Below are 26,668 nucleotides of genomic sequence, written 5' to 3'. Positions count from 1 at the left end.
CTTCGTCTTCTCCCCCATGGCAAACAAACGAAAAAAAAACTGCTGAAAGCTAGGGGTTCACTTGGGGTTCACAGGAGGCTAACAAATAGACTCGTTTTCAGCAGACTCAATTCGGTTTATTACGATTTTATTCTCTAACTGGGTCCTTTCTAATCAAATTGAACATAGGTACGTTATCCAAATGTTGAGAAATCGAATTGAAAATCTCTTAATCTTGAAAATGTTTGCAAATATGCAGTAAATAGGAAGTACGTTTAAAAAGTGATTATTTTAAAACCGATCAAAATTGAATTGTATTACGGAATTATCCCTCATAGCTAATGCACTTATTGAAAATTGACTGCAGCCACGCAACTGTAGCGTAATCAAATTGAAGAGGACTGCGTATAGAACGAAGTATGCCTTGTCATAAATAAAACCATTAAATCAGTTGGCAATCTCTCCAATCATTCGCGAGCTTCTCTCAAGTTAAGTCAAACGTAATTTGGAAACCATGAAGTCCTTCGCAAGCATCATTCTATTGCTGACCATGACGGTTCTGGTAAGAATTTTCCAAACACAGTGAATTGAATCATAAACTGATCGAATACTCATCCCGAAAGGTCACTCCGCACACAATCAAAGATCTGGTGGAGGAATGCAAAGCGACCGTTCCGATGAGTGAAGAGTTGGAAAAATCCTTCCTGGAGTTGAAGTTCCCCCCGGAGGAAAAGACTGCCCACTGTTTGCTGGAGTGCATCGGCAGGACGCTCAAAGTGTTGGACGAAAAAAGTGGAATCAACCTGGGCGTCATCACCACCCTGCTGCAGAGCGTAGAACCGGAGGGGGTGGTCAGCGAGGAACAGGTCAAGTGCGTGGCCGAAGCTGCCCAGAAGAAAAAGGACCACGAGGGGGAGGAACAGGATGACGACCAGTGTTTGATGGCGTTCAAGTTGTACGAGTGCTTCGAGAAGGAGTTTGTGGCGTTGATGAAGCTGAATGAGGAGTGAAGCAGGTGAAGGGTGTAGGGGTGCGGTGAACTGATCTTAGTTATGCAGTAAATATAATTTATCTCACGAACTAATACTATATTTCCATTATATTGCATTTCGCTTCTTGAACTGCTGCCTCAAACACATCAGTGGTTTGTACGCCTTCATACAGTAGCACTCGACTCCGTCCCGCAGGGCTAAGCACGGCTCCGACTCTTCGGTGTATTCCTCGGCCGTCAAAAGTGCACCATAGGTTCCATAAACAACGTCCATATTCACGCCCGTTTCGTCGTCATACGCTCCGTTCAGGATGGCAGTGCACCGCATGAAGCAAGCCGTGTCGTGATTTTCCGGATACTCCGACCGGTTGTACCGTTCCAAGTCTTCGGCGGGCGTTCGGAGAACCTTACTGCACATTTGCTTGTTGTGGATGTGTTGTTCCCGCTTATTGCCGGAACTGGCGACCAGCGTTACCTGGATTCAGATCATCGTCCGAAAGTGAAGAACACACATAGTTTGCTAACAGAAATAATTGAACTCACCAGCAAAGAAATGATGATAATTCCGATTCGACTACGGTTTGAAGCCATGGTGGTGGAGATACGAAATAACCGCCAGCACTCGTGGGTTGGTACTTTATAAAGAATTGGCTTCGTTTGCTTTAAGAGTGAATTGATTTACATTGATGTAACCTTTGCACTTTCTCGATCATGCTGTAGTGAATTTGAGCTGATAACGGTAGATAGAGTAGCACAACTGCAAGCGAGTTTTACTACTAACGCAATCTGTGCTTTTATTGCGATTTTTTTACTAATCAATTTTCCAACTAGGGTGTTACAGCTCAGCAATATATCGTTCATTGTACGCATTCACTATCATGACTTAGGAAGTTACTTGACCAAATTATGCATTAACGACAATTCCATGATTTTTTTTTGTTCGGACGTGGATTCGGACAACAAAGCATTCAGCATTCTTCTTCTTCTTCTTATTGGCATTACATCCCCACACTGGGACAGAGCCGCCTCGCAGCTTAGTGTTCATCAAGCACTTCCACAGTGATTAACTGCGAGGTTTCTAATCCAAGTTACCATTTTGCATTCGTATATCATGAGGCTAACACGATGATACTTTTATGCCCAGGGAAGTCGAGACAATTTCCAATCCGAAAATTGTCTAGGCCGGCACTGGGAATCGAACCCAGCCACCCTCAGCATGGTCTTGCTTTGTAGCCGCGCGTCTTACCGCACGGCTAAGGAGGGCCACGGGCATTCAGCATTAGCTCTCGAATTATTGTTGAATATTAAGTTCGTACTAATTAACTAAATTTGTCATGAATATAAACAGAAAATAAATACGAATTTGTTTGATAGACAATTATTAATTTTACAAAACATTCCGTTTTTGGAACTGATCCTTCATGCACAAAGTCGGCTTATATACGCGTTCATAGAGTAGCACTCAACAGTAACCCGCAAAGCCAGGCACGCCATCGAGTCCACAGCGTATTCCTCCGCCGTCAAGCCCTTTCCTTAGGCTTCGTACATCACTTCCAGGCTCACTCCGTATCAGCGTATAAAAAAGTCGTATCGTGATTTCCCGGATACTCCGACCGGAAGTAATCTTTGAGCACACCCACCGACGTTTGAAGAATCTTGCAGTACATTTTCTTCGTCCTTTGATTCTTTCTTTAACCGATTCAATACGGATGGGTCATGTATGACCTAAGACGAAAATCAGCTGTCAAAAATCAGTTTTAAGAGATAGAGCTTTGCTTTCTTCAGCAAAAATGTTCAAAATTAACTGCTTCATCTAGGAAAAATATTGCACAGGTCAGGTTACGGGCACTACGATGACCTAGAGCATCCAAACTGTCCTTGAGTTGTAATTTTGATGTTCTTAGGAATCAGCACCATACTTTACCATATTCTTGTTGAATAATTGAAAATGAGATGCTTAATTATAAAATCCAGTGCCTGCCCAGCGGTATAACAGATCTTTTTCATTATCTACGATACTCCAAACTGTCCTTGAATTCAGATCTTAACGTTCAAATCGATCAACAAGAAGATCTACGATGTCCTCACTATTTTTATGAGTTTAAATAGCTCCACAGTACCTCGTAACACATTACAGACTTCACTCGACATCTACGACTCTCCAAACTATCCTTGAGTATAGATCTTAAAATTCAAATCGATCAAAATGAAGATCTTCGATGTCTCAACTATTTTTATGAGTTGGCATAGCTCCACAGTACCTCGTAACACCATTACAGACACATGACAGACTTCACTCGACATCTACGACTCTCCAAACTATCCTTGAGTATAGATCTTAATATTCAAATCGATCAACATGAAGATCTTCGATGTCTCAACTATTTTTATGAGTTGGCATAGCTCCACAGTACCTCGTAACGCCATTACAGACACATGACAGACTTCGCTCGACATCTACGACTCTCCAAACTATCTTTGAGTATAGATCTTAATGTTCAAATCGATCATCATGAAGATCTCCGATGTCTCAATTATTTTTACGAGTTGAAATAGCTCCACGGGACTTCATTACATTATTACAGACAAACTACAGAATTCTTTCGACATCTACGACACTCCAATCCTTGAGTACAGATCTTAATATTCAAATCGATCAACATGAAGATCTTCGATGTCCTCACTAGTTTTATGAGTTGGGATAGCTCCAAGGTGCCTCATAAGACCATTACAGACGCACCACAGAATTCGTTCAATATCTACGACACTCCAAACTGTCCTTGAGTACAGATCTTAATATTCAAAGCGATATACAAGATCTTCGATGTCTCAACTATTTTTAAAGGTTGGAATAGCTCCACGAAACTTCGTTACACTATTATAGACACATACAGAATTCGTTGATCTTCAACGACACAACAAACTGTCTTTGAGCACAGATCCTAATATTCAAATGGGTCAACAAGAAGATCTTTGATGTCCCCACTATTTTTATGAATTGGAATAGCTCCACGGTATCTCGTAACACCACTACAGACACACTACATACTTCGGTCGACATCTACGACTCTCCAAACTATCCTTGAGTACAGATCTTAATATTCAAATCGATCAACTTGAAAATCCTCGATGTCCCTACTAGTTTTATGAGTTCGAATAGCTTCACGGGACTTCATTACACCATTACTGACACACTACAAAATTCGTTCAATATCTACGACACTCCAAACTGTCCTTGAGTACAGATCTTAATATTCAAAATGATCAACATGACAATCTTCGATGACTCAACTATTTTTATGAGTTGGAATAGCTCATGTATGGTATCGTAGATATTATTTGAATATGCTGGTGTAATGATATCCCATTGAGCTTCTAAAACTAACATACAAGCTCGAGAACCTCGATTACTCTGATCTTACAGACCTCCAATATATGAACTCATGAATGCTTTGGAGTACCGAAGATATTCTGGGAATGTTATAATTTTCATATACTGGTATAATGATGTCGGTTTTTGCAACTGATACATAAGCTAAATAGCTATTGAATCAATCTGTTGGTCTTTTAGAACCCCAACATCTGAATTCAAGAATGGTTTGAAGTATCGTAAATTTTCTGGGAAAATTGTATACAAAATACTGGTGTAATGATGTCCCATGTCCTAAGACACAAGCTCGAAAACCTATGAATCACTCCTTTGGACTTGTAGACCTCCAATATCTGAACTCAATGTTGATTTTCCTATATACTGATGTAATGATTGTTTTATGTGTATACTGGTGTAATGATGTCAAAAGGGACTTCACCAACTAACACACAAGCTCGGAAACCTAGGAATCACCCTGTTGATCTTGTAGACCTCCAATATCTGAACTCAGGAATGATTTGAAGTACCGCAGGAACCCTGAGAATGTTGTGATTTGTGTATACTGGTGTAATGATGTCCCATGAGGTTGCTCCAACTATCACACAAGCTCAGGACCCTACGAATCACTCTGTTGGTATTGTAGACCTCCAATAGCTGAACTCAAGAATGGTTTGAAGTACCGTAGCTATTCTGGGAATTTTGTATTTCTTATATACTGATGTAATGATGTCCCATGGGGCTTCTGCAACTAATACACAAGCTCGGGAACCTTTTGAATTACTCTGTTGATCTTATACACCTCCAAGATCTGAACTCAAGAATGGTTTGGAGTACCTTCGATATTCTGAGAATGTTTATTTTTTATATACTGACGTAATAATGTCCCATGGGGCTTCACCAACTAACAAACAAGCTCGGAAACCTATGAATCACTCTGTTGGTCTTGTAGACCTCCAATATCTGAACTCAAGAATGATTTGGAGTACCGCAGGAACTCTGGGAATGTTGTGATTTGTATATACTGGTGTAATGATGTCCCATGGAGTTACTTCAACTGAAACAAAAGGTCAGGACCGTATGAATCACTCTATTGGTGTGGTAGACCTTCAATATCTGATCTCAAGAATGGTTTGGAGTACCATAGCTATGCTGGGAATGTTGAAATTTTTAAGTACTGATGTAATGATGTCTAATGGGGTTTAAAACTAACATACAAGCTCGGGAACCTAGGAATCACTCTGTTGATCTTGTAGACCTCCAAGATCTGAACTCAAGAATAGTTTGGAGTACCATTGATGTTCTGGTAACCCTGCGAGTTACTAAAAATAGTATAATTATGTCTCAAGTATTATTGCCTACTTCATATTAGGATTGAGGCCCCGTAAACCGCTTTGTTGTTTATGTAGAACATCAAGATCTGAACTCAAGGAAGTTTGGAAGCCCTAAAAGATCTAAAAAAAATTCCTCTATATTTCAACTTTTTTATGGTTTGCTTCCGTCTTTGAAGCAGTATGTCCAAAATTATGTTAAAGTACGGCGAAATAAAAATCCGTATTGAATCGGTTAAAAATAGACGTTTTCCCGGAATAAGACATCGGCGGATGTTTTTCCTTTTTTTAGAAATAGACGTTTGCCCGGAATAAGGCGATTTTGGGTTTGATCCCTTTTTCAAAATCAGTCAATGTTTTCAAATGAAATCTGCCTTCTTTTAATCAAATGATGAAGTATCAATAAGAAAACACAATTATCGTTTTAACCAATTGTTTTATTCATTTTTCAATTGTGAAAAAAAATGGCAACTCCGAGCAAGGCCGGGTACATACAGCTAGTATTAGCAATATTATTATTTATATTAAGAAATATATTAAAATTTTCCACAAAATAAATACGTTTTTTTTACCTTTCTCGTACAACAAAGTTGTACCGAAAGGCTTTCATTTCACTCCAAAATCAAACTTGTCATAGAAGTCTCGGCGACCCATGATGTTATATACCAATCGACTCAGCTCGTCGAACTGAACGAATGTTCGCCCGTGTGTATGTGTGTGTGCGTATGTGTGTGCACACGAAAAGCGAAAACATCACACTAAGAAAATTTCCATTAAAAATACCAAAAAAATAACAAAAACAAAATTATAAAATTTTCTAAGAACTTTGAACTTTAATGTTTTATTGTGTGGCTTTCTCAGTCTAATTTAGTCAAAACGATTCGTTTTGTTATTTTTGGCCTTTTTCAAGGGTGAAACAGTCTACCGTTTTTCGTTATTAAGTTTGCCGTTTTTCACATAGGGAGGGCTTCTCGTAATCAGTTTAAACATTTAGCTATTATTGTAGTGCAAGTCGTGTGCAATAGCAGTGTCTACCAAAGTCCCTACGCTCACACTAAATGTTTAAACTGATTACGAGAAGCCCTCCCTATGTGAAAAACGGCAAACTTAATAACGAAAAACGGAAGACTGTTTCACCCTTAAAAAAAGGCCAAAAATACAGGCCGAAACGTCGGGCAAAACAAAACGAATCGTTTTGACTAAATTAGACTGAGAAAGCCAGACAATAAAACACCAAATCTTCCAGTCGTATTTCTTTTGTTTAAACTTTAATTTCTAACGCTATTTTAAATAAAAAAATTTCGCACAGTTTCGCGAAAATTTTCACGCACCCACATGTTTATTTCATTATTTGGATCCTCTAAACCGCTTGTAAGGTTATGTTTTTAAGCAGTAAACGTTTTTAGTAAAAATTATAGTGATGTGGCGTCTATCCCTTACAATCGGCATAGATGCCGCACCTACATACTACCAGCACTTTAATGAGATATTATTTTTAGGTGGGAGAATCATGTTAAATATGACGACCAAGATATTGCAAGGGATTAGGAGGAGAAATCTGGCCAGAAATTTAAGACGTCGTAGGATATTTGTTCCTTTCTTAATAACATGCTCCAAAATTAAAGATCTTCTTCTTCTTCTTGGCATTACATCCCCACACTGGAACAGAGCCGCCTCCCAGCTTAGTTTTCATTGAGCACTTCTACAGTTATTAACCGCGAGGTTACCATTTTTGGATTCGTATATCATGAGGCTAACACGATTATACTTTTATGCCCAGGGAAGTCGAGACAATTTCCAATCCAAAAATTGCCTAGACCGGCACTGGAATCGAACCCAGCCACCCTCAGCATGGTCTTGCTTTGTAGCCGCGCGTCCTACCACACGGCTAAGGAGGGCCCACGGGCTCAAATTAAAGATAATTGCACAAATAACTATTTCGATTTGAACTCTGTCGTTATTTATTATTATCATGCGTGCTCACTGCTGAATTCATCACAATAATGAGAAACATATCTATTTGCGCCCCAATCCTTCGTTTTCGATTGATTTAAATATGGGTACATGACATGAAATAAAAGAGTAGATACACTACGAAATAAAACCAGGTATGAAAAAACATTGCTTCGAAGAATATAAGAGAATGTTAGACAAGTTGAAAAAACATCGTGAATATAGAAAAGGCAATATGTGCATTTTTTGTCGATTAGTGTATTTGATTGTGGAAGAAAAACTATAAAATAAAATCTTATTAATGACAAATATCCTCAACTGTGAATTGTTACACAGTAGAAATGAGAAATTGTTCACGTGATGAACTTGTTTGTTTTTGGGTTGAAATACAAATATAAATGATCATGCTTTGCTGAAAAATATTATACATAAAAAAAATATGATCCCATTTCAACATTTCCCACGTGCGGCATCTCCTCCTGAGGTGTGGCATCTCACCCGGATATAACCTTTTTTTCGTATCGTAAATAGTACAGTCCGATTTTTTTTTGTTTCGCAAATGACTTCTACACTATGTAGTAGGATCCTTAAACTATCAAAAACTATAATTATAGTTTCAATTTAACGGTTTTTTTTTGAAGAAATGTCGATTTTTAAAAAGGTGTGGCATCTCATCCGGATTTGGCCTATGGAAAGTTCTTCTTTTAAATTGCATTTTTTGCTTTTAAAAGTGCTTATTTATTATAAGTGCAATTAATTCTTAATTGTTTATGGAAATTTTGCATTATTATTATTATTATTTATATTTATTTTTTGCTCATATCCTGATTTCTTTATCAGCAATTACCGTTTTTTTCATGGAAAATTTCTAATTTTTTAGGGGAGTTTATATTTTAGTCACTTTGAACAAACCGCATCAGCGTCTGTTCTTCATGTTAGAGGCGGCTCAAAACAAAGGTGTCGCAGTAGCTAGTACTAAAATGGTAGCCCCATCACGTGGATAGGTATTGCAGCTCTGGTAAGGCGGCATACCGTAGAACGGTAGAACCAACAATTAACGAAAAAAATGTTATCGAAAAAACAGAATTGAACAATCGGCAAAGGGGGTGGCAATAATTAAGGGGTATACGACGACAAAGTACTCTCGGAGGCAGAGGGAAGTTTTGCCACAAACGACGTGCGGAAGTTCTGCAAAAAGATCAACAGAAGACGCAAGAAAAGCACACCGGTGCCATTCATGATCAATGACAGCTTCGAAAATATGTTTCCCGACCGACCGAACGCTTAGAACTATTGTTGAAAGGACGGGTTAGGGACAATTAAATTTTAATGTCGAAAGATCAAAGGGACAAAAAATCGAAAGACAAAAGGTCGAAAGGACAAAAAATCGAAAGACAATAGGTCGAAATTGACAAAATATGGAAAGGGACAAAATGTCAAATGGAAAAAAAGGTCGATAGGGACAAAAGGTCGAGAAAGGTTTCCTTTTTCCTTTTCTCTTCATTCTCTTCTTCTTCTTCCTTCTTTTTTCTTTTTTCTTCCTTTTATTTTGTTTCTAAATCATTCCTTTTTATTTATTTTTCCTATTTCCTTCTTCCTATTTCCTTCTTCATTCTTTCTACTTCCATATTTTTTCTTCTTTCATCCTTCTTACTTCTACCGTCTTCAGCCTTCTTCTTTATTATTTCTTCTTCCTTCTTCCCTTTCCTTCATCCTTTTTTTCTCCCTTCTTCCTCGTTTCTCTATCCTTCTTTATTCTTCCTTCATTTTTCTTTTCTCCTGTTTTCTTCGTTTTTCCTTCTTCCTTCTTCTTTATTTCTTCTACAATCTTCCTTCTTTCTTCTTTCTTTTTTCGTTCTTTCTTCATTTTTCCTTATTTTCTCCTTCTTTTTTTCCTTTTCTCTCCTGTCCTTTTATTATACTTTCTTCCTTTTTCATCTTTCTTCTTTCTTCTTTCTGCTTCCTTCTTCCTTCTTTCATCATACATCTTTCTTCTTTCTCCTTAATCCTTTTTTATTTCTTCTTTCTTCCTCCTTCTTTTTGACCTTCTACCTTTTTCCTTCTTCTTTTACCTTTTGTCCTTTTGGACGTTTTGTTCCTTTCGACCTTTTGTCCTTTCGATCTTTTGTCATAGATTCTGAATGGATAATCTGACAGAAAGGACAAAAACAAAATTAGGATTGAGCATGACGGACAAGTAGTGCAGCCACCAACGCTAGTCGAAGTGAGAAATGCTGTTCGGGAGCTAACGCACCGTTAGATCGCTGCTGGGAAGGACAGAATCCCGACTGAACTACTAAAAGTTAGGAGTGGGCGGCTGAAAGGAAAAATCCATCAAGTGATTGAAATAATTTGGGATGGAAAAGAAAATACCTCCGAAGTGGCGTGATGCCCTCATATGTCCTAACTACAGAAAAGTGGCAAATACTCGGTTGTGTTAATTTTCTAGGTATAACACCTCTCAGTACCGCCTACAAGGTATTCTCTAGAATACGGATTAGCAGACTGCGCCCGTTTGCAAAGACATTTGTCGGCGAATATCAGAGCGGATTTCGAGAAGGACGATCAACAAAGAACCAGATATTTACTCTGCGACAAATCCTTGGTAAACTCCGGAATTACAACTTGCGGACTCATCATCTGTTTGTTTTAAGGCAGTGTAGGGCTTAGTGATATGGAACGGACTGCAGAATATAATGCCAGAACATAGCTTTCCGGCAAAGCTTATTAGACTGATTCGTGCGATGCTTGAAAGATCCAAATCGAGTGTCAGAATATCTGGTGAGACATCCGATTCTTTCGGGACGTTGGATGGATTTAAGCAGGACAATGCGCTTTCTAATCTGCTATTCAACATAGCCCTGCAAGGTGCAATTCAAAGAACTGGTGTGCAAAGTAACGGAGCCATCATCAACAAGTCTCACATGCTCCTTGGTTTTGCGGATGATATCGACACATATTGATGTAGATTGGAGAGCAGTGGAAGAAGCTGTCGTACCTTTTAATCGGGAATTTAAAGAAATAGGGTTGATCATCAACTATATCAAAACTAAGTACCTAGTTGCTGGCAGAGAACGCCGATTGGACCCAAGGTGGAAATGAATGGGATGCCATTTGAAGTTGTAGTCGAACTCATAAATCTTGAATGTGATAATGACGTTAGCCGCGAGGTGAAAAGACGTCTTGCAGCAAGTAGGCCTTACAACGGTTTGTGAAGTCTCACAGCTTACAGATACGAACAAAACTAGCTCTGTTGATTCTTTAAGCCGCCCTTAAGGCCATAAAGCAAGGACGTTAAGTATGCAAAGACTATCGAATTCTTGGAGTGTTTGAGCGGAAAATACGCAGTCGCATGAATCACGAGTTGTACCAAGTGTACAAAAGTGCAGACACGGGCAGGCTGATAAAAACAGTATATTACAATTGCCTGGACATGTAGTGCGTATGCCGAAAGAGAGACCAGCGAAAGTCATGTTTGGCAGAGAACCTGGGAGAGGACGTCGGCTCCGGGGTAGATCCTTCACTCTTCAGCTGTGTGCAATCGAGGAAGATGCGCTCGCGTTCGGTGTGCAGAGAGACTGGCTATTGGCGGCCCAAGCGACCTGGACAACAAGAAGTGTGCGGCAATCAGAGCTAGCTTACAGTATCAGCGATTTCTTGGTTATCAAGTCCTCGAATTGTCATGCCAAGAAAAAGAGAACGGCGAGAACCAAGCATATCGACGAAAGGCCCATTATCGTATGTAAGTTGGATCGCCTCACATTACGTACGAAAATGTACGAAAAGGTTGGAACAAGTGGTTACCAAGTCTGTAAATAAATTAAACGGGATTTCTTCTCAGTATTCAGAAATCACCGGGCGTGCATTTTGTGACTGAACGACCGAACGTGGCCGAAAGTAACGTTTAACCAAACAATAGTGAATATGAAATGTGAAGTGACTGTGAGAGTGACTTATTGAGAAGTACGGAATGAGAAGTGTATAGAAAGAAGTGAGAAGTTAGAAATAAGAAGACAGAAATCTTGCATTTCACCTCACTTCACACAGTGAGAAGAAAGAAATAAATAGTGAGAAGTGAGAAATGAGCAATCAGGAGTAAAAAGTGAGAAATTGATAGTGAGAATGGAGAAAAATAGTGTAAAAAGCGAGCATTGCTTGTTTCTCACTTCTCAATTATCATTAATCAGATCACACTTTTCACATTCACTATTGTTCGGCTAAACGTGACCCTCGACCAAGTAGCCAACGGCCCTTCCTCAGTATTAGGTACTTCTATCTCAAGAAAGATCGAGATCATTCAAGCGTGTACAGGGTGGGGAATAATTATTCGTTTCAGAATCATAACATCATTTCAATCTATGGTAATGTATTCACGTTGTCCATAAATATTTTGTTATTTGATAAGCTAAAAAAAAGTTATGACTAAAAAAATAATCACGGAAATGAAATTCATGATATTTTGTCTCACGATGTACGCTTACAGGGATAAGACTGATTTCCAAATAAATTCATATTACTATTTCGGATTCGGATTGGTAGAAAGTAAAAATATTCTATGATAGGCTTTTCAACATTTTGTGAGTTTCAAGTGTCTATTTAAGTCATCGTACCCTACAACGATAACCAAAAAAAACAAAACCACTTGAATGAAATCAGCTGATTGTCGGACCTCAGCGGTTACGAAACTGCATCAATGCAGATTTATCAATCTAATTTTGGATCTCATTCGAAGGCTCCTGTACAACAGCGCCAACCCACTCTGTGGCGTGTCGGTTTATGGGTGTGAGATGCAGATCTCAGAACCACTTATCAAATTTATTGTACGTTTGGCGCCAAAGTAATTCTGAATTATCGACTCATCTTGTCTTCAACGGTCTGCGATTTTGAAATACTTTCGAAAATTATGAAACAAGAAATACGCAATCTCAGATAGTTATAATTATTTTCATATGTGTACATACATTAATGAATTCAGAGACCACATCGGACATCCAATAATTACCTGAAAAGAGAAATAAAACGAATTAATGAAACTGACTAATTGTGTCAACGTCATCATAAAACAAATTGAATAAAATCAATAAAACGGGATTAGCTCATTCCCTAATAATCAGGTCAATCGCAGATCCACACAATCACTCGCCTCAATCAGAAGTAGTTCCGATCAGCTTCTACAAAGTAGCTTAATCTCCACTCGAATCAGCAAATCGCATTGCCACCAGCGCACGTCCCGATCATAGTTGCGAAAAAAAAGACTCCCGTAACGACAGATGACAGACGCATACAATCTTCCACCCCTTTTCGCCATTATCGGACAACCGGCCACACAGTCGCAAAGTGCATAAAGAAGCTCAATTGGCAGAAGATTTGATAAAGGCTTTGTCAGGAATTTCGGCTCGATACCGCTAATAAGTGCCAGTCTGTTCGCGCTTGCCTTTCATTTCGCGACGCAACTCACTACGGGATAGAGATCTGCCGAAGGAAGCTCCACAAGTATGGCGCTCTTTGTTAAGGTGACGTTAGTGGCTTTGTTAGCAGTGGCGGCAAACGCCGCACAATCGGACCTATTCTGCATGGCAGACACGAGTGAGTTATTAATTAGGAAGTGCGATCTAACAAACCAGTGATTTTTGATTCCATTTTAGAGAAATGTACGGCGCGGTTTTCCGGATACAGATACGTGACGTCGGAGATTTCGGACCTCACTACGCAGTTGCTGGATCAATCCTTCGACTTCCTATTTCTGTCGACGGCCTTCAACCAGCACATTAAGAATCGTCCAGGGTTCGAGAAGGTCTATCGCAAAATTTCCGACCAGGCCTGGTCGGATACGATGTCATTGATGAAGTACCAAAGCAAGCGCGGACAAAGGGCGTCGTTCAACCCGGACTACAAATACGCAAATCACGAGCTGCGAGCGCTTTCGGATCCGCTGCTGGCCGAAGAGCACAGTTCGCTCAAGTTGGCGCTGGAATACGAAAAGCTAGTGGCCGAAGTGACACACGCCATTCACAAAAAGAGCTCCGTAGCGCACCAACATCCGGCGCAGTACGATCCAGATGTGGCGCACTTTTTCGATGAGCACATCGTGAAAGGCCGAAGCGACTCCGTCCGCAAACTCACCGGATACATTCACCAGCTGGACGGCATACTGAACGGCGATTCCTACACCAAAGATATGGGGCTGTACATGTTCGATCAGTATCTGACGACGGTGGAGTGAAGTGTGCTACGCGAAATTATCTTTTAAGCTGATAGGGAATGTGAGGAAGAGCACGTCCGACTTATCGTCGGGATTAGATCTTTATGGGTACGAACTTATCTCTAGCTACTGCCAAGCCAATCGAACGAAACAGAATTTCCTATAGATTTCCTGTAAATGTCATAAGCGAAAATAAAATCCGTGGCAGCACCAGCGCCAGCAATAACAATAATTAATTCGATATTTACCCAAACGTTCATTAATAACGGCTCTTCGGGATTTTTCCGCTTCGAGGTGTGATATTCGGGAGTCTCCGATGGAATACGATGGGAGTACGCTTACGCCGTTTTTATCGTTGTTATTTATAGAAAATAAAAAAAACAGCACTGTAACAAATCAACACAATATTTGGAGCATAGCGCGCACGTTGCCGCACTCTTCCAGTGGAATCCCTCCGAGGGGCACTTCACTTGACGGGGCAGTTGTTCAGCCGATCGCAGTTGACCGGTTCGGTTGTCATGGCAACGAACGGCCGCAGGCCGAAACACGCGACGATTCTTATGTTTATTTTTGATTCCAATTTACACCTCTTTGGCAACGGTTTTCACTGGTTTGGGTTTTGATGGGATTTTCGTTTCTTCAATATCGAACTATAATAGCGCGCACTAATTTCCGAAACACGAAAAATCTGATCTTTGTTTTGATTTTTGCTGGATGGCGCCACCTTCTTTCGCGTGTTCCTCGGATGATGCCGCGCGCTTCCATACGGGCGCGCGCGGTTGTTACTTGTCTTTCACTCACTTGTCCGGATCGGTGCCGGGACCGGCGGGGCCCGCTTGGTTATTTGTTTTGATTTGAGCTGAGCCGAATGATGATTCACGAGCCGGTTTACGGTGAATTTTTATTTTGGGATGAATCGTGTGCCGGAGTTTATCGGGAAAAAATGCTGTTTCGGGTTAAGGAGAGGATTATTTTAGTCGAAGTCGAATTGGTGTGGTGCCGCCGTAAGTCTTTCGATTGTAGAGTGGAAAATTACTCGCTCTTGGTTGTACGTATGTTGGTTTCCATCGATGTTTGCTTTCAATTTCCCGTATTCGTAAGGATTGGCAACAATGTCAATAATGTTCGACATACAAATTTTCACGACGAAGCAGTCATTTGAGTTGAAAATGATTAATTCTTAAACAACACTAACAAATTTAGAAGTTATAAAACGTAAAAAAAGAAATTTCTTTTATGATTTTTCCAAAAATCTTCAGAATTATGAAAATTGATTGAAAGATGTCTTCATTACTTCATTAATGATCTTCCTTTTACTTCCCATTTTAATACTGGCATGGTTTAATAGTGGAAAAAAGTAAAAGAAACGAAGGATTTTTTTAATTTGTATTTTGCCAATAAGACGCACAAAAATACTTATAATTTAAATTGGATGTGTCAAAGATATCTTCTAGAAATCTTCGAATTATAACACTATTTTACAAAAGATGAAAATAATCCGAATTTGCAAATGACAAATTCGTGATGCTGTATTGTATAGAATGACTTCAGAAACTCTTCTTATTTTTATTGGCGTTACATCCCCCTCCTTAACTGGGATATTGTCGCCTCGCAGCCTCTTCCACAGTTTAACTGCAAGGTTTCTAAGCCAAGTTATCATTTTTGCATTCGTATATCATGAGACTGACACGATGTTACTTTTATGCCAAGAGAAGATTAGAAAATTTCCAACCCAAAATATTCCTAGATCGGACCGGGAATCGAACCCAGCCCTTAGCATGGTTTTGCTTTGTAGCCGCGCATCTTACCGCACGGCTAAGAGAAACACTCCAGTAAAATTTCAACAATGTATAATTAATCTGAAAAACTTTAATAGTAAAACCGTTTGACCGTTTAAAATCTTCCATAGTAAAGTACTCAAGTACTTTGCGGGAATAAAGAAGACAATTACCAACGAAGCACAATGTACAAGGGTGAAATCCGCCCATACATGTCTCGTGTGTGTGATTTATGCTTCATTAACATAATATAAGTAAATAAATAAATAAACCCACCCATCTGAACCGCGGCTCATAATGTAGGCACCAGGATTCCATTTCACTTTCGCATTAAAACGTTTCCCGTGTAAAAAGATGCAAAGCAACTGAACCAAACGGCCGTCCATCAGCGCGCGCAGCCCAAGAGCGCCGCACTTGGTTACTAACTGACTGCATGCGCGCCCCGTCGCCGACCGAACCGCGCTAATCATTGACACCCGCCTGGGATGGCGAACCGCCACTACTTAAAGGGTGAGATCCATTCGGTACGTCACGCAAAGAAAAGCTGACATTTGATCTTTCTTCAGTATTAAAACTTTAACAGCATCTAATTTTTGTTTGGATCCTCCTTTAGAAGCGTATTTTATGGACGCTCCTTAAAGAGTGTGGTATAGAACGCGCGTTTTGAGACATGTTAAGGTTGTTTCAACTTTCCGAGTTACAATAAAAATAAAATGTAGAAAATATCCATAGAGTTCCGTACGTCACCCAAGAAATTCTATGCCTGATTGGATGCGCAACCATGCGTCCCCATATAGGAACCCAAAACATTTTGAGATTCGGATTTTTTTTTTCGTTATCTCACATTTTTGTTGGACTCACTTCCTCAATTTTAGTATTAGTTGACCCTTCCGTTGAGTTTGCATCTTTTCCCACCACTTTCCCATTCTAGACCACATTCCCTCGCGGACTGTCCGTTAAAAGCTGTGAAAATTGACTCTCATTGCCGGCTTCGCTTCACTTAATCCACCACTATGCTGCTGCTGCTACTGTGGCTTTGGGTTGATTATGAGTTCAACCACGCCAGCCAATCCAGTACCTCCTATACAATGCATAGTCTCTTTGTGCTTCTGCTATGTTGGTATGCTCCTCTCGACTGATCGCAATAACAATAACAAGTGATGGATGCCTAACTTTCGACGCGCAACACTGTTTGTGGATTAACTCATCATCGGGCACGACCGACCACCATTAGGGGTATGCGATATTTTCGAATAATTGAATTTTATGATTTGTCTGAAAGTTTTCATAATTAAACTGAACTGTGTTGAATATTGGTGAATAGTGATAAAATTGTCATTATCACCAATCGGGTGTCTTGTTGATAGTTGGATGGCAACTTTCTGTTTCAAATTTGGTATTTTTTTCCGTTTAGTTTTTTCAAAAGATCAAAAATCCAAAGTAGCACCCGTAGCAAAAAGAAGCCCCGCACGACGGTAATGCAACTTTTACAAGACTATTTGTATTAACATCCATCTAAATGCGAAAACAAATCATTTTATTGCACCAGCACAAACATATGGCTGTTACAAACTGAGGAAATTCCAATCTGCGAAATTCGCGACTAGCAAAATAAAATTCGCCACTATAGTAACACAACCGCGACCAGAGCTGTGCAATATCATGATGATCTTTGGAGTGAGACAAAAAACTATAAATGATACTCTTTTTCCTGATTGAGGGTTAATCATCATGTCACCTGATTCAAAAAAGCATCACAATAAAATAGTAGTAGTAGACAACAGTAGAAAACTGAAATGGGCGATTAGCGAAGTTGGATTTTTCTCGCAATCCGTACGCTAAATCGAACTGCACGGCAATACCCAACGTATGTTATTATGTCAACTGATTGGCATAATCCCACTGCATTTTTAAATGCATGTGTGCATGATGCGCACTACTAATAACATATATAATTCGAATTGTCGCGTCTCGCGTCGCAGCGCGAGTGCTCAATCGCGCGGTCCGCTTTGGTGGCGGCGCGACAATATGCAACTTAAAACTATTCACCCACTTCAGCCAGTTTTGACAGCTACACGATTTGTCTCACTGCCAGAAAAAAAAACAATCGGTCAGGTTCGTTACGAGAAGTGTTTTTTCTTAAACGTTGTTCCGAAGTAGTCGTAAGTGCACCATGGAACTGATTCCCGGACCATCTAAGGACCATCCACGAAACCGAAAAAGCGGGGTTTAACCGATATTGCATGGGAATTGGTACAGCAGAAGAAAGGGAGATTCTACTGCAACAAAGAACCTGTAGTATTCAGAGCTAATGTTGAATTAATAATCAAAATAGTTGGTATGTCTATCCAAGATAAGTTATGCTGATTTTATTATTTGATATTTGTGGGATGCCAGTAGCATAAAATTGATAGAATCCCATGCACCGCATATCTTTGTGCACCTTATAATTGCCGGCTCTCACAGCAAAAATATGATAGTGGAAACTTTATCCGACATTTCCGGACATTACGTCCACATGCAGCATTCTCACATGGCCTCCAAGTGGATCCTGAAAGTTCTTCAAAAAGAAACCTCGCGTAGTGACGACTAATAACGAACCATAATCTACCTCTGAACCGTTTCGAATGGAAAGGATTGTGTTTGTTGATGGACCCGAGTGCCCAAGCTCTTGGCATTCCAAAGGATCGTCGAAATATAGAAACGCTTCTCCACGAAATTTCCGTAAAGGTTGTGAAACACATACAGGATGAAATTATGGGGCGGTTGATATCAATTAAAATTGATTCATATATTGGTTGTGAATGCCCAATACGAACCGCAGAACATGCTGGTAACAAGAACTCTGGGTAATTTCTATTCTACAAAAAATGATTAAGTATACTGATATATGATTTTTATGTTTCAGCTATGATGGAAGTTACAGAGAGCCAAACAGCAAAATTTCTCAAGGCTAAAATTATTGACGTGCTATGGGTTAGCGATCGAGCAAATTCACTCGGTCACTACCGACAACAGAGCAAATATGCTCCCCGGAGCAAAGCATTTGAAATAAAATAAAGTCTTTGGTTTATTGATTTACAGCGGATGTTTTATAAAAATATAGGTAGCATGATCAATATGTAGAATTGAGTTTTTAGATTTCGTTTGATTGAAACTTTAAAAATACAAATATCAGAATAAATAGCTAGTTGTATGTCGGTATCTAAAATGATCCTATATTTTAAGTTTTTTTGCAGCGTTTAATAAAAAATGATAAGTTTATGTAAATTCACGAATTTCGGCAACATGTCTTAATTTCCAGTTAGTCATACAAACAGGGGCTTAGAAAGCAGGAATGAAATCGAATATCGATAAAACTAATGCTATAAAAGGCATTTAAGCTGTGAAATTCCAATGAACAATAAGCTCTGAGTTTAACAGTTTTACTAGCGGAAATACAGCATTTGACTTCCAATTCCAACGATATAATTGTATCACAAGTATACGAGTTCATATAGATTAAAAGAAAAGCAAGCCTATCCCTCAGATATAAATTGCTTCACAAAATGACCATCATGACCATCAATTCCAGAATAAACAAAATGATAGCCTTTTAATGTGTCAGTTCGGTTTTATCTTGTGAAAGAAAACGAATTGTGAGAAACCTCGCTTAAGTACCTAAGCAACATTTTTTTTCATGATTCAATTTGAGTACTGCAATCAAAAGCTTTCATATTGGTCTGTTGATTGCAGTAATCAAATTAAATAATGAAAAAAATGTTTCTTAGGTCCTTTTGAAAAGTTAAGCGAGAAATGTCAAATAACATTTGAAATGAGAAGGAGGAAAAAGAATTGATCCTCTCACTGTATTCATCTTATGATGGTGAGTTCTGTGAGAAATTAGCATCTTTATGTATTAGGATTTTTCACATCTAGTGTCTCACTTCTCCTCATGTCATCCTGTCAAAATGGTGATAGTGCTTAGCGCTGACCGCGACAAAAAAAAACCAAACTATGTATGTATGTATGTTCGGTGACTACTTCCGAACCACATTTGGTACACTTATTCGTTATCCTAAGGGAAAGATAACAAAGGGGGTGGGAGGGTTTTTTGAAGAAGGGAGAGGGTTCAGGGAAAGAGTTATTCTTTAGAAAACGCAAGGATCAGTTCAACTTCTAATCGCAAGGTCCGATTTCAACTAAATTTGGTACACATATTCTCTACCCTATAAAACGTCACGGAGGAAGGATAATATTTAGTAAACAATCAATTCAGTAGATTGAGAGTTCGACTGTTTACGTTAAACTATCTACGAGGTTTCAGCTTTTCAGTCTGGATATTTTAAGAACAACCGCATAAAATCTGTCCCAACGTTTCGACAATTTTTTGTAACCCCCTGATGAAGGCAACAAAAACTTGCCGAAACGTTGGGACGGATCTTGAACGGTTCATCTAAAAATATCCAGACTGAAAACCCGAAGCCTCGCAGATAGTCAATCAATTCAGGATAACTAAGAGCCCCTCAAATTTAGAACACGTTTTCTCTATCCTAAGGAGAGGATTATAGAGAAACTGGGAGGATCATTTTGAAGAGCGGGAGGTTGTTGGAGTTTGGTATTGTTTAGAAAACGTGCAATGCAGTATCACTTCTAACCCTCTTGACCGATATCACTTTATTTCTCTTAAATTCACGCGCCAAAGAAAAATATAACCATGCCAAAGCATAATTTTGATATGTAAACAAATTCTCGAATCTGCAAAAGAAAAACAATATGGCGAATTCTCGATAAACAACAGGGTCGATGAAGAACGTTCATTGCAATGATCTTTAAAGATGTTGAAATTACGTTTAAAAATCATATTTTAGCTAAACTGCTATCATTAAGATATATATTCAGACAAAACAAATGTAAAAGCTTTTAGAATAAATATATTGGTGTCCTAACAAATCACAATTTTTTTCTGGTACTTAAGAAATTATTAAGGAAAAACCTCAACGAATTCTTTCGAAAGTTCATCCAGAAATCATTTGAAAATAACTTAAATAACGTTCGGTAATGCGCTCCCGTTTGCGTGACCAGCACCGACCACCGTTGGTGATAATACCAAACCACTACAACATGATGGACAACAAACGACCAGGTAAGGTTTATTGAATCATATTTTGACAAAATAATTTTAATGATTACAGCGCACTTTGCTTCTACTGGAAATACCTTTGGAAATGGTCCATGAATTCTTTTGAAATTACTTAAGAGTTTTTGCGGAAGGAATTTATTCTGAATGTTTTTTAGGATTTTTTTTAGAAAACATCTTAATGAATTTTCCCGGATTTTTTTAAAAGATTTCTTCGTGAGTTTCTTTAGGAATTACCTTGGAAATTGTAATAAATTCCTTCAGGAATTATTTCTGTAATTCCTAAAGTATATGGTTTTATGCCAGCGGTTCTCAACCTGGGGTACATGTACCCCTGGGGGTACCTTCGCTAGACACAGGGGGTACCTCGGATAAAAATGCGTAATGGCGGACGTAGTACAATTCCAACCAAAACATATTGATAATGTTTGGATAATTTTGTATTTCTATAATTTCAAAACTTATAAACTGTCTTGTACATAATACGTATAGTGATCAGTAAATCAAAGCCAATTGAATCCTGCCCTCCACAACCAAGGGATACGGAACAAAACATCGAACGAATGGACACATTTCAAAGAAAAATCTTCTATGCAATTTACCAGATCAATGCTTTTTAACTAAAATCTAGAATTCGAATTTTTGGAAGCCTTCGTTTGAGAGACATAAAGGTTTATTTTTGAAAAGGTCGGTTATTTCGTTAAATTTGCAAGAGGATTAGAAGCATCTTTCTACGCTTCTCGGAAGCGTTCTTCCAAGCTGCTCGAAGCCCGCCTTTCAAGAGGTTTGGAAGTCTTATCTCAAGAGGCTTGGACGACTTCTTTCAAGAGGCCTTGAGGACTCGTTTCAATATGCCTGGAAGCTTCGTTATAAGAGTCTCAGAGGCCTCCTTTCAAGAGGATCGGAAGGTTCCTTTTAAAAGGCTCAGAAGGCTCCTTCAAAGAGGCACGGAAGCCAACTTTCAGAAGGACGGAAGCCTCCTTTCAAGAGGCCTGGAAGTTTTCAAGAGGCCCGGAAGCTTCCTTTCAAGAGGCCCGGAAGCTTCCTTTCAAGAGGCCCGGAAGCTTCCTTTCAAGAGGCCGGAAGCTTCCTTTCAAGAGGCCCGGAAGCCTCCTTTCAAGAGGCTCGGAAGCCTCCTTTCAAGAGGCTCGAAGCCTCCTTTCAAGAGGCCCGGAAGCCTCCTTTCAAGAGGCCCGGAAGCCTCCTTTCAAGAGGCCCGGAAGCCTCCTTTCAAGAGGCCCGGAAGCCTCCTTTCAAGAGGCCCGGAAGCCTCCTTTCAAGAGGCCCGGAAGCCTCCTTTCAAGAGGCCCGGAAGCCTCCTTTCAAGAGGCCCGGAAGCCTCCTTTCAAGAGGCCCGGAAGCCTTCTTTCGAGAAGCTCGAAAGCCTCCTGTCAAAAAGATTGGCAGGCTCCTTTCAAAAGGCTCGGAAGATTTCTCTCAAGTGGCTCAGGAGTCTTTTTTAAAGATGTTCGGAAGCCTCCTTTCAAGAAGCCCGGAAGTTTGTATTCAAAAGGCCCGGATACCTCCTTTCAAGAGGCCTGGAAGTCTCGTTTTAAGTGGCCTGGACGCCTCCTTTAAAGAGTCTTGGAAGCCGCCTTCCAAGAAGCTCAGAAGGCTACCTTTAAGAGGCTCGGAAGCCTCCTTTCAAGAATCTTGGAAGCCTCCTTTCAAGAGGCTCGGAAGCCTTCTTTCAAAAGGCTCGGAAGCCTCCTTTCAAGGGGCATAGAAGCATCCCTTCAAGAGGCCCGGAAGCCTCGTTTTAAGAGCTTTCTTTTAAGAGGTCGAAAACCTTTTTGCAAATAGCTCGAAAGGCTCTATTCAAGAGGCTCGGGAGGTTCTTTTAAAAGGCTTGGAAACATCTTTTCAAGAGGCTCAGAAGCCTCTGTTCTAGGGGGTACCTCAGTTAATGCAAAAGTTCGAAGGGGTACCTGTCATGAAAAAGGTTGAGAACCACTGTTTTATGCATTTCTTTGGAAATTCCTCCAATAACTTTTCAGACATTCTTTCGCACATTCTTAGAGAATTTCTTCTAGCAACTCTTCCAAAAATTCCTTTGAACCTTCGGAAATTCCTTAAAATTTCCATCGAAACCTTCGGTAGTCTACTCAGAAAATTATTTAAAATTATTTTAAGAAGTTCTTTTAAAGTTCTTGTTGGAATTCGTTCGAGAATGCCATTAGAAAATCCTTTGGAAAATCCATTCGGAAATCCATCGGGAATTCTTTTCAAAATTTCGTAAGCAAAAATCCTTAATAAATTACTTTAGATTGTTTTTTTTTTTTCAAAAATCCTTCCAGGTTCTTCTTCGGAAATTCCTTTGAGAACCCATTCGTTAATTCTGCCTGAAATTCCATTTGAAATTCCTCTAGAAATTCTTTCGAGGATTCATATTGGGAACTTCTCTAGGGATTTTGTTGAAAATAACACTAATAATAAGAAACACTCCTTCAGTGATTCATCTTGAAATCCTCCGAACATTTATTTGAAAATTGATCCAGAAATGTATTTTAGGAATTGCTTTGAAAAAACCTTTGTAGTTTTGTATTGTTTTTTTTTTTCAATACATTCCTTCAAAATTTCCAAGGGAATTCTCGAGAGAATTTACAAAGCAAGCCTTAATAATTCTTGAAGAATTCCAGAAGCAATTCCTGGAGAAATCTAACAATTTATTGTGGAAATCAATGAGGGCCACAATAAATTCTTAGATTTCCCTAGGCATAACTTCTGGAATTCTTCAGGAATTCCTGTCAAGATGGCAACAAAAATTTCTCCCCATAGATCCATAATTAGTGCCTGTAGATGGATTAGTGTTCAAAGTAAGGGATGCCTTCGTAATTCCCCATGAATTCTTTCGGAAGCTTCTTCAGTGATTTATTAAATACGCATAATTTTTTTTTCGGAATGGCTTTGGCGTCTATAATTAAATTTAAAGTTTGGTGGGTCTGCTCCATAGATCAGCTCCGTCAGTGGAGGGCGGGCGGAAACGAAATCTGTGAACAAGCATTAGGCTGGAACTCAGCTGGACATCGCAACAGAGACGACTTGAAATAAAGAACGTCGGGCCAGCTTGTTAGATTCCGTGAGGGATCTACCTCCCTATGGGATTAATCGATTTAGTGGGTAGTTTTGCAGCCACTTTTCGAAGAACCATGAAATTAAACTCATGAGAGTAGCTTGAAACTCTTGATCGCACAACTGTTGGGGTGCACTGGTTAACCTAAACCGCAAATTGGCGTATTCCAAGAACGGAAATGTCCACCATATTTCAAGCAACAGTCATATATTGGCTCATTTGTTCGGTTAGGAGGTTACTCTCCGATCCGAAGCCTAAAAGCGCTCTCGCCGAAAACTGAGGTCCGTAACCATCTTCGATGATCCAGCTGTAGCTGGAAATTTTTGATTGTGTACCTCGAGAAATATTTGTGGGGCGTCTCTCTCGGGTTTGTAGGGCAGGGGAGTTTAAAACGACAATCTTTCGCTTGAAGACCTTATTTGAGGCAGTTACGACAGAGGTCATGAGCACGTAATAAAAACTATCCTGGGCAGCGTTGAAACTTGTTTTCACTGAGGTTGTGGTTGTGGCTTCAGAGTTAACGAGCAGACCTTAGAGCTCCTCTGGCGGTAAAGCTTCTAGCATCCCGATATGGCTTTGAAAAAATTCAGTCAGATCCTTTAAAGTCTCTTGATTAGTGCTCGAAGAAAATTCCTCCCATCCTCGTCTCGTTGCAGGATCCCAGTGCGAGTTGAGGAGATTGATTGGAAGAAGGTTTTTTGGTTGAATTCTTTTGGTTGGATTATTCGATCGAGTGTGTCCACAGCGCGTTGAAAACTGTCTACTAGTTTGTGCAAACCAGTTACCGACTCCCTTACAAGAAAAGGTAGAGCAAATAGAATATGTACCTGCCGTTTGTTTAACTGTTCACTGTTGCCATACCGCTCAACAAGTAGGTTCCCCTTAACAAGTAGGTTGGTGATTTGGATCGGATCGATGAACGAGAAATCTATCTAGGCGACAAATTAAAGCGATAGCTGGACATCACTCAAGATCTTTCAAGTCAGCCTTAGGCATCACTTGGGTTGTACATGACCCATATCATATGTAAAAAGTAAGTTAGTAACTATGGACAGAAGTTTATCCATACGTTGCATTGTTAGATCCTTGTCTGAGATGACCAGGGCTGAGTTTATCAACGAGTGTACTGTGGTGAGTAAATAGGCTGTATGAACTATGAAAAAAAGTGGCATTTCCCCAAAAACGATATTGTTCCGAAAATAACATTTCCACGGAAATAACATTTAGAAAAACAACTTTTCCCCGGCCCAGAATCATCATTTTCTAGAAGGCAGCAAGATATTATTTGGTGGAATTATTGCATTTCACAAATTTTGCTATTTTTACAGTCCAAACACTGAATTATTTTTGCCCTACGCCCAATCCAACTAATGTATACTATTAAATATTTAGCAAATTTGCCTACTGGAGAGCTATTTCAATACAACCCTTGTCGACTTCAACATTACAATTAATGATGAATAACGCTTTGACCCAACAAAAAAAAAGAAGAAGTGTCGTTAGATTCCCAAGAACCTTAATACGTTTAGAAACCATAGGAGTTGGCAATGAGAAATGAGTCTGTTAAGGTTTATAAATCCATTCGAAAGAATTCCAAGTTCTTTCTCATAGTTCTTCCTTTAGGGTAATTTAAAAAATCTCAGTTTTGCCAAACCTTTCTCAATTATTAGGAAGCCTGTGCGTTTTTTTTTTGGAAACTCGAAGTCTTCTAGAAATAGTATCAAAACCCCAAAAAAAAACTTTACCAGACAAATCTCCAGGAAGAAGTGCCTTCGAAATGTCTAGATTTGATACAGACATACGAAACGTTGTATTTGGCTGTCACATTTTCGAAAGAAATTCCTTTGATAACCCGTTCAGGAATGCCATGCATCTTAAAGGATTATGTTTTAAATCTGAATATCAAACTCTTCATCCAGTAAAAACTGCCTCCAAGACTCTGATAAAGCTTGAATGCCTCAAAAGATTGATTGATCATTGAACGAAATTTCATTTGAAAGAAATTCTAAGAGCCATACAGAAACTGTATAATAATTGAGCATATACAATTTCGGAAGATTTTAATACAATTGTTGTATTGAAATAATAGATTCGTATTACTTTATTACAATATTTGTATAAAAAACTTACAGAATTGTATGTGCCCATTATGTGATTTTGCCCATATGTGATTTTATACAGTAATTGTCAGATTTGTTTGTTGGATGCAATGACAACAACATTGTCCTCTCTTGGAAATGTTGGTGCAAACTCAACTCGCAACAAACATTTTGTCCCAAACTGCAACAGAATAGGACAATGATCGCCTGTCGCGCATTTTGAGAAGTAGTCGGTTTTTGGTGATGTTTTTGGTTAAATAAGTATCAGTTATCAATGTCTAGACATAAAAATAACCATCTGTTGACATAATTTGTGTTTTACTTCTAAAATATACAAGTTATCACTTGTTATCACAAGTTATAAGTTATCACAACGTGTTCACTTTTACACAGTAAAAAATCAGGAAAATTACATGCTATGGAAACAATTGAACTCATATTTTTGTGTTCAATAGTTTCCAATTTTAAATACAACTTTTTCTTGTACACAATATTGAGTACATGCACCATATAACGACGTAATTTTATAAAGTAAGTAATAGAAAAATTAGTCGAACCGAGAGTAGGCTTTTTTGTAACATTTTTATGCTGTGTATATTTTAAGTATTTTGACACCTTTTTATTAATATTTCGAGCACTTACTTTGAAATGCCTGTATTGACTAAACGCCACATCAATTATTTTACTGCAGAAATATTTTATCCTTTTAATCTAATATAACAGTTTTTGACGTAGGACAACGTCGTACACCTGAGTATGAAATAAGAATCTAAAAT

The 26,668-nt window shown here is 39.1% G+C and overlaps 4 protein-coding genes across 6 annotated transcripts in view; 2 read left to right on the top strand and 2 right to left on the bottom strand.

Annotated features, from left to right (window-relative positions):
- LOC134226587 (neurogenic protein mastermind) overlaps nt 1-26,668 on the bottom strand; it is a 471,961-nt gene that overhangs the window by 186,258 nt on the left and 259,035 nt on the right. The window lies entirely within an intron of this gene.
- On the top strand, nt 407-989 carry LOC134223708 (uncharacterized). The gene is made up of 2 exons (XM_062702899.1): nt 407-541; nt 603-989. The coding sequence occupies exons 1-2, from the start codon at nt 494-496 to the stop codon at nt 987-989; spliced, it is 435 nt and encodes a 144-aa protein (XP_062558883.1). The 5' UTR covers nt 407-493.
- LOC134223709 (general odorant-binding protein 99a-like) lies at nt 1,047-1,648 on the bottom strand. Its single transcript, XM_062702900.1, has 2 exons — nt 1,514-1,648; nt 1,047-1,445 (listed from the first exon to the last, which is right to left on the bottom strand). Exons 1-2 carry the CDS (start codon nt 1,559-1,561, stop codon nt 1,077-1,079), a joined length of 417 nt encoding a protein of 138 aa, XP_062558884.1. The 5' UTR covers nt 1,562-1,648; the 3' UTR covers nt 1,047-1,076.
- On the top strand, nt 12,957-14,034 carry LOC134223707 (ferritin light chain-like). Its single transcript, XM_062702897.1, has 2 exons — nt 12,957-13,207; nt 13,267-14,034. The coding sequence occupies exons 1-2, from the start codon at nt 13,117-13,119 to the stop codon at nt 13,842-13,844; spliced, it is 669 nt and encodes a 222-aa protein (XP_062558881.1). The 5' UTR covers nt 12,957-13,116; the 3' UTR covers nt 13,845-14,034.

This window comes from Armigeres subalbatus, chromosome 3 (genome assembly GCF_024139115.2).
Source record: "Armigeres subalbatus isolate Guangzhou_Male chromosome 3, GZ_Asu_2, whole genome shotgun sequence".
Classification (NCBI taxonomy): domain Eukaryota; kingdom Metazoa; phylum Arthropoda; class Insecta; order Diptera; family Culicidae; genus Armigeres; species Armigeres subalbatus.
This window is presented reverse-complemented; position numbering and strand designations above follow the sequence as displayed.

Coding starts and splice junctions, on each gene's coding strand:
- LOC134223708 (XM_062702899.1), top strand. CDS start 494: ATGAAGTCCTTCGCAAGCATCATTCTATTGCTGACCATGACGGTTCTG. Junction 542..602: donor TGCTGACCATGACGGTTCTG/GTAAGAATTTTC, acceptor TCATCCCGAAAG/GTCACTCCGCACACAATCAA.
- LOC134223709 (XM_062702900.1), bottom strand. CDS start 1,561: ATGGCTTCAAACCGTAGTCGAATCGGAATTATCATCATTTCTTTGCTG. Junction 1,446..1,513: donor TTATCATCATTTCTTTGCTG/GTGAGTTCAATT, acceptor ATCTGAATCCAG/GTAACGCTGGTCGCCAGTTC.
- LOC134223707 (XM_062702897.1), top strand. CDS start 13,117: ATGGCGCTCTTTGTTAAGGTGACGTTAGTGGCTTTGTTAGCAGTGGCG. Junction 13,208..13,266: donor ATTCTGCATGGCAGACACGA/GTGAGTTATTAA, acceptor ATTCCATTTTAG/AGAAATGTACGGCGCGGTTT.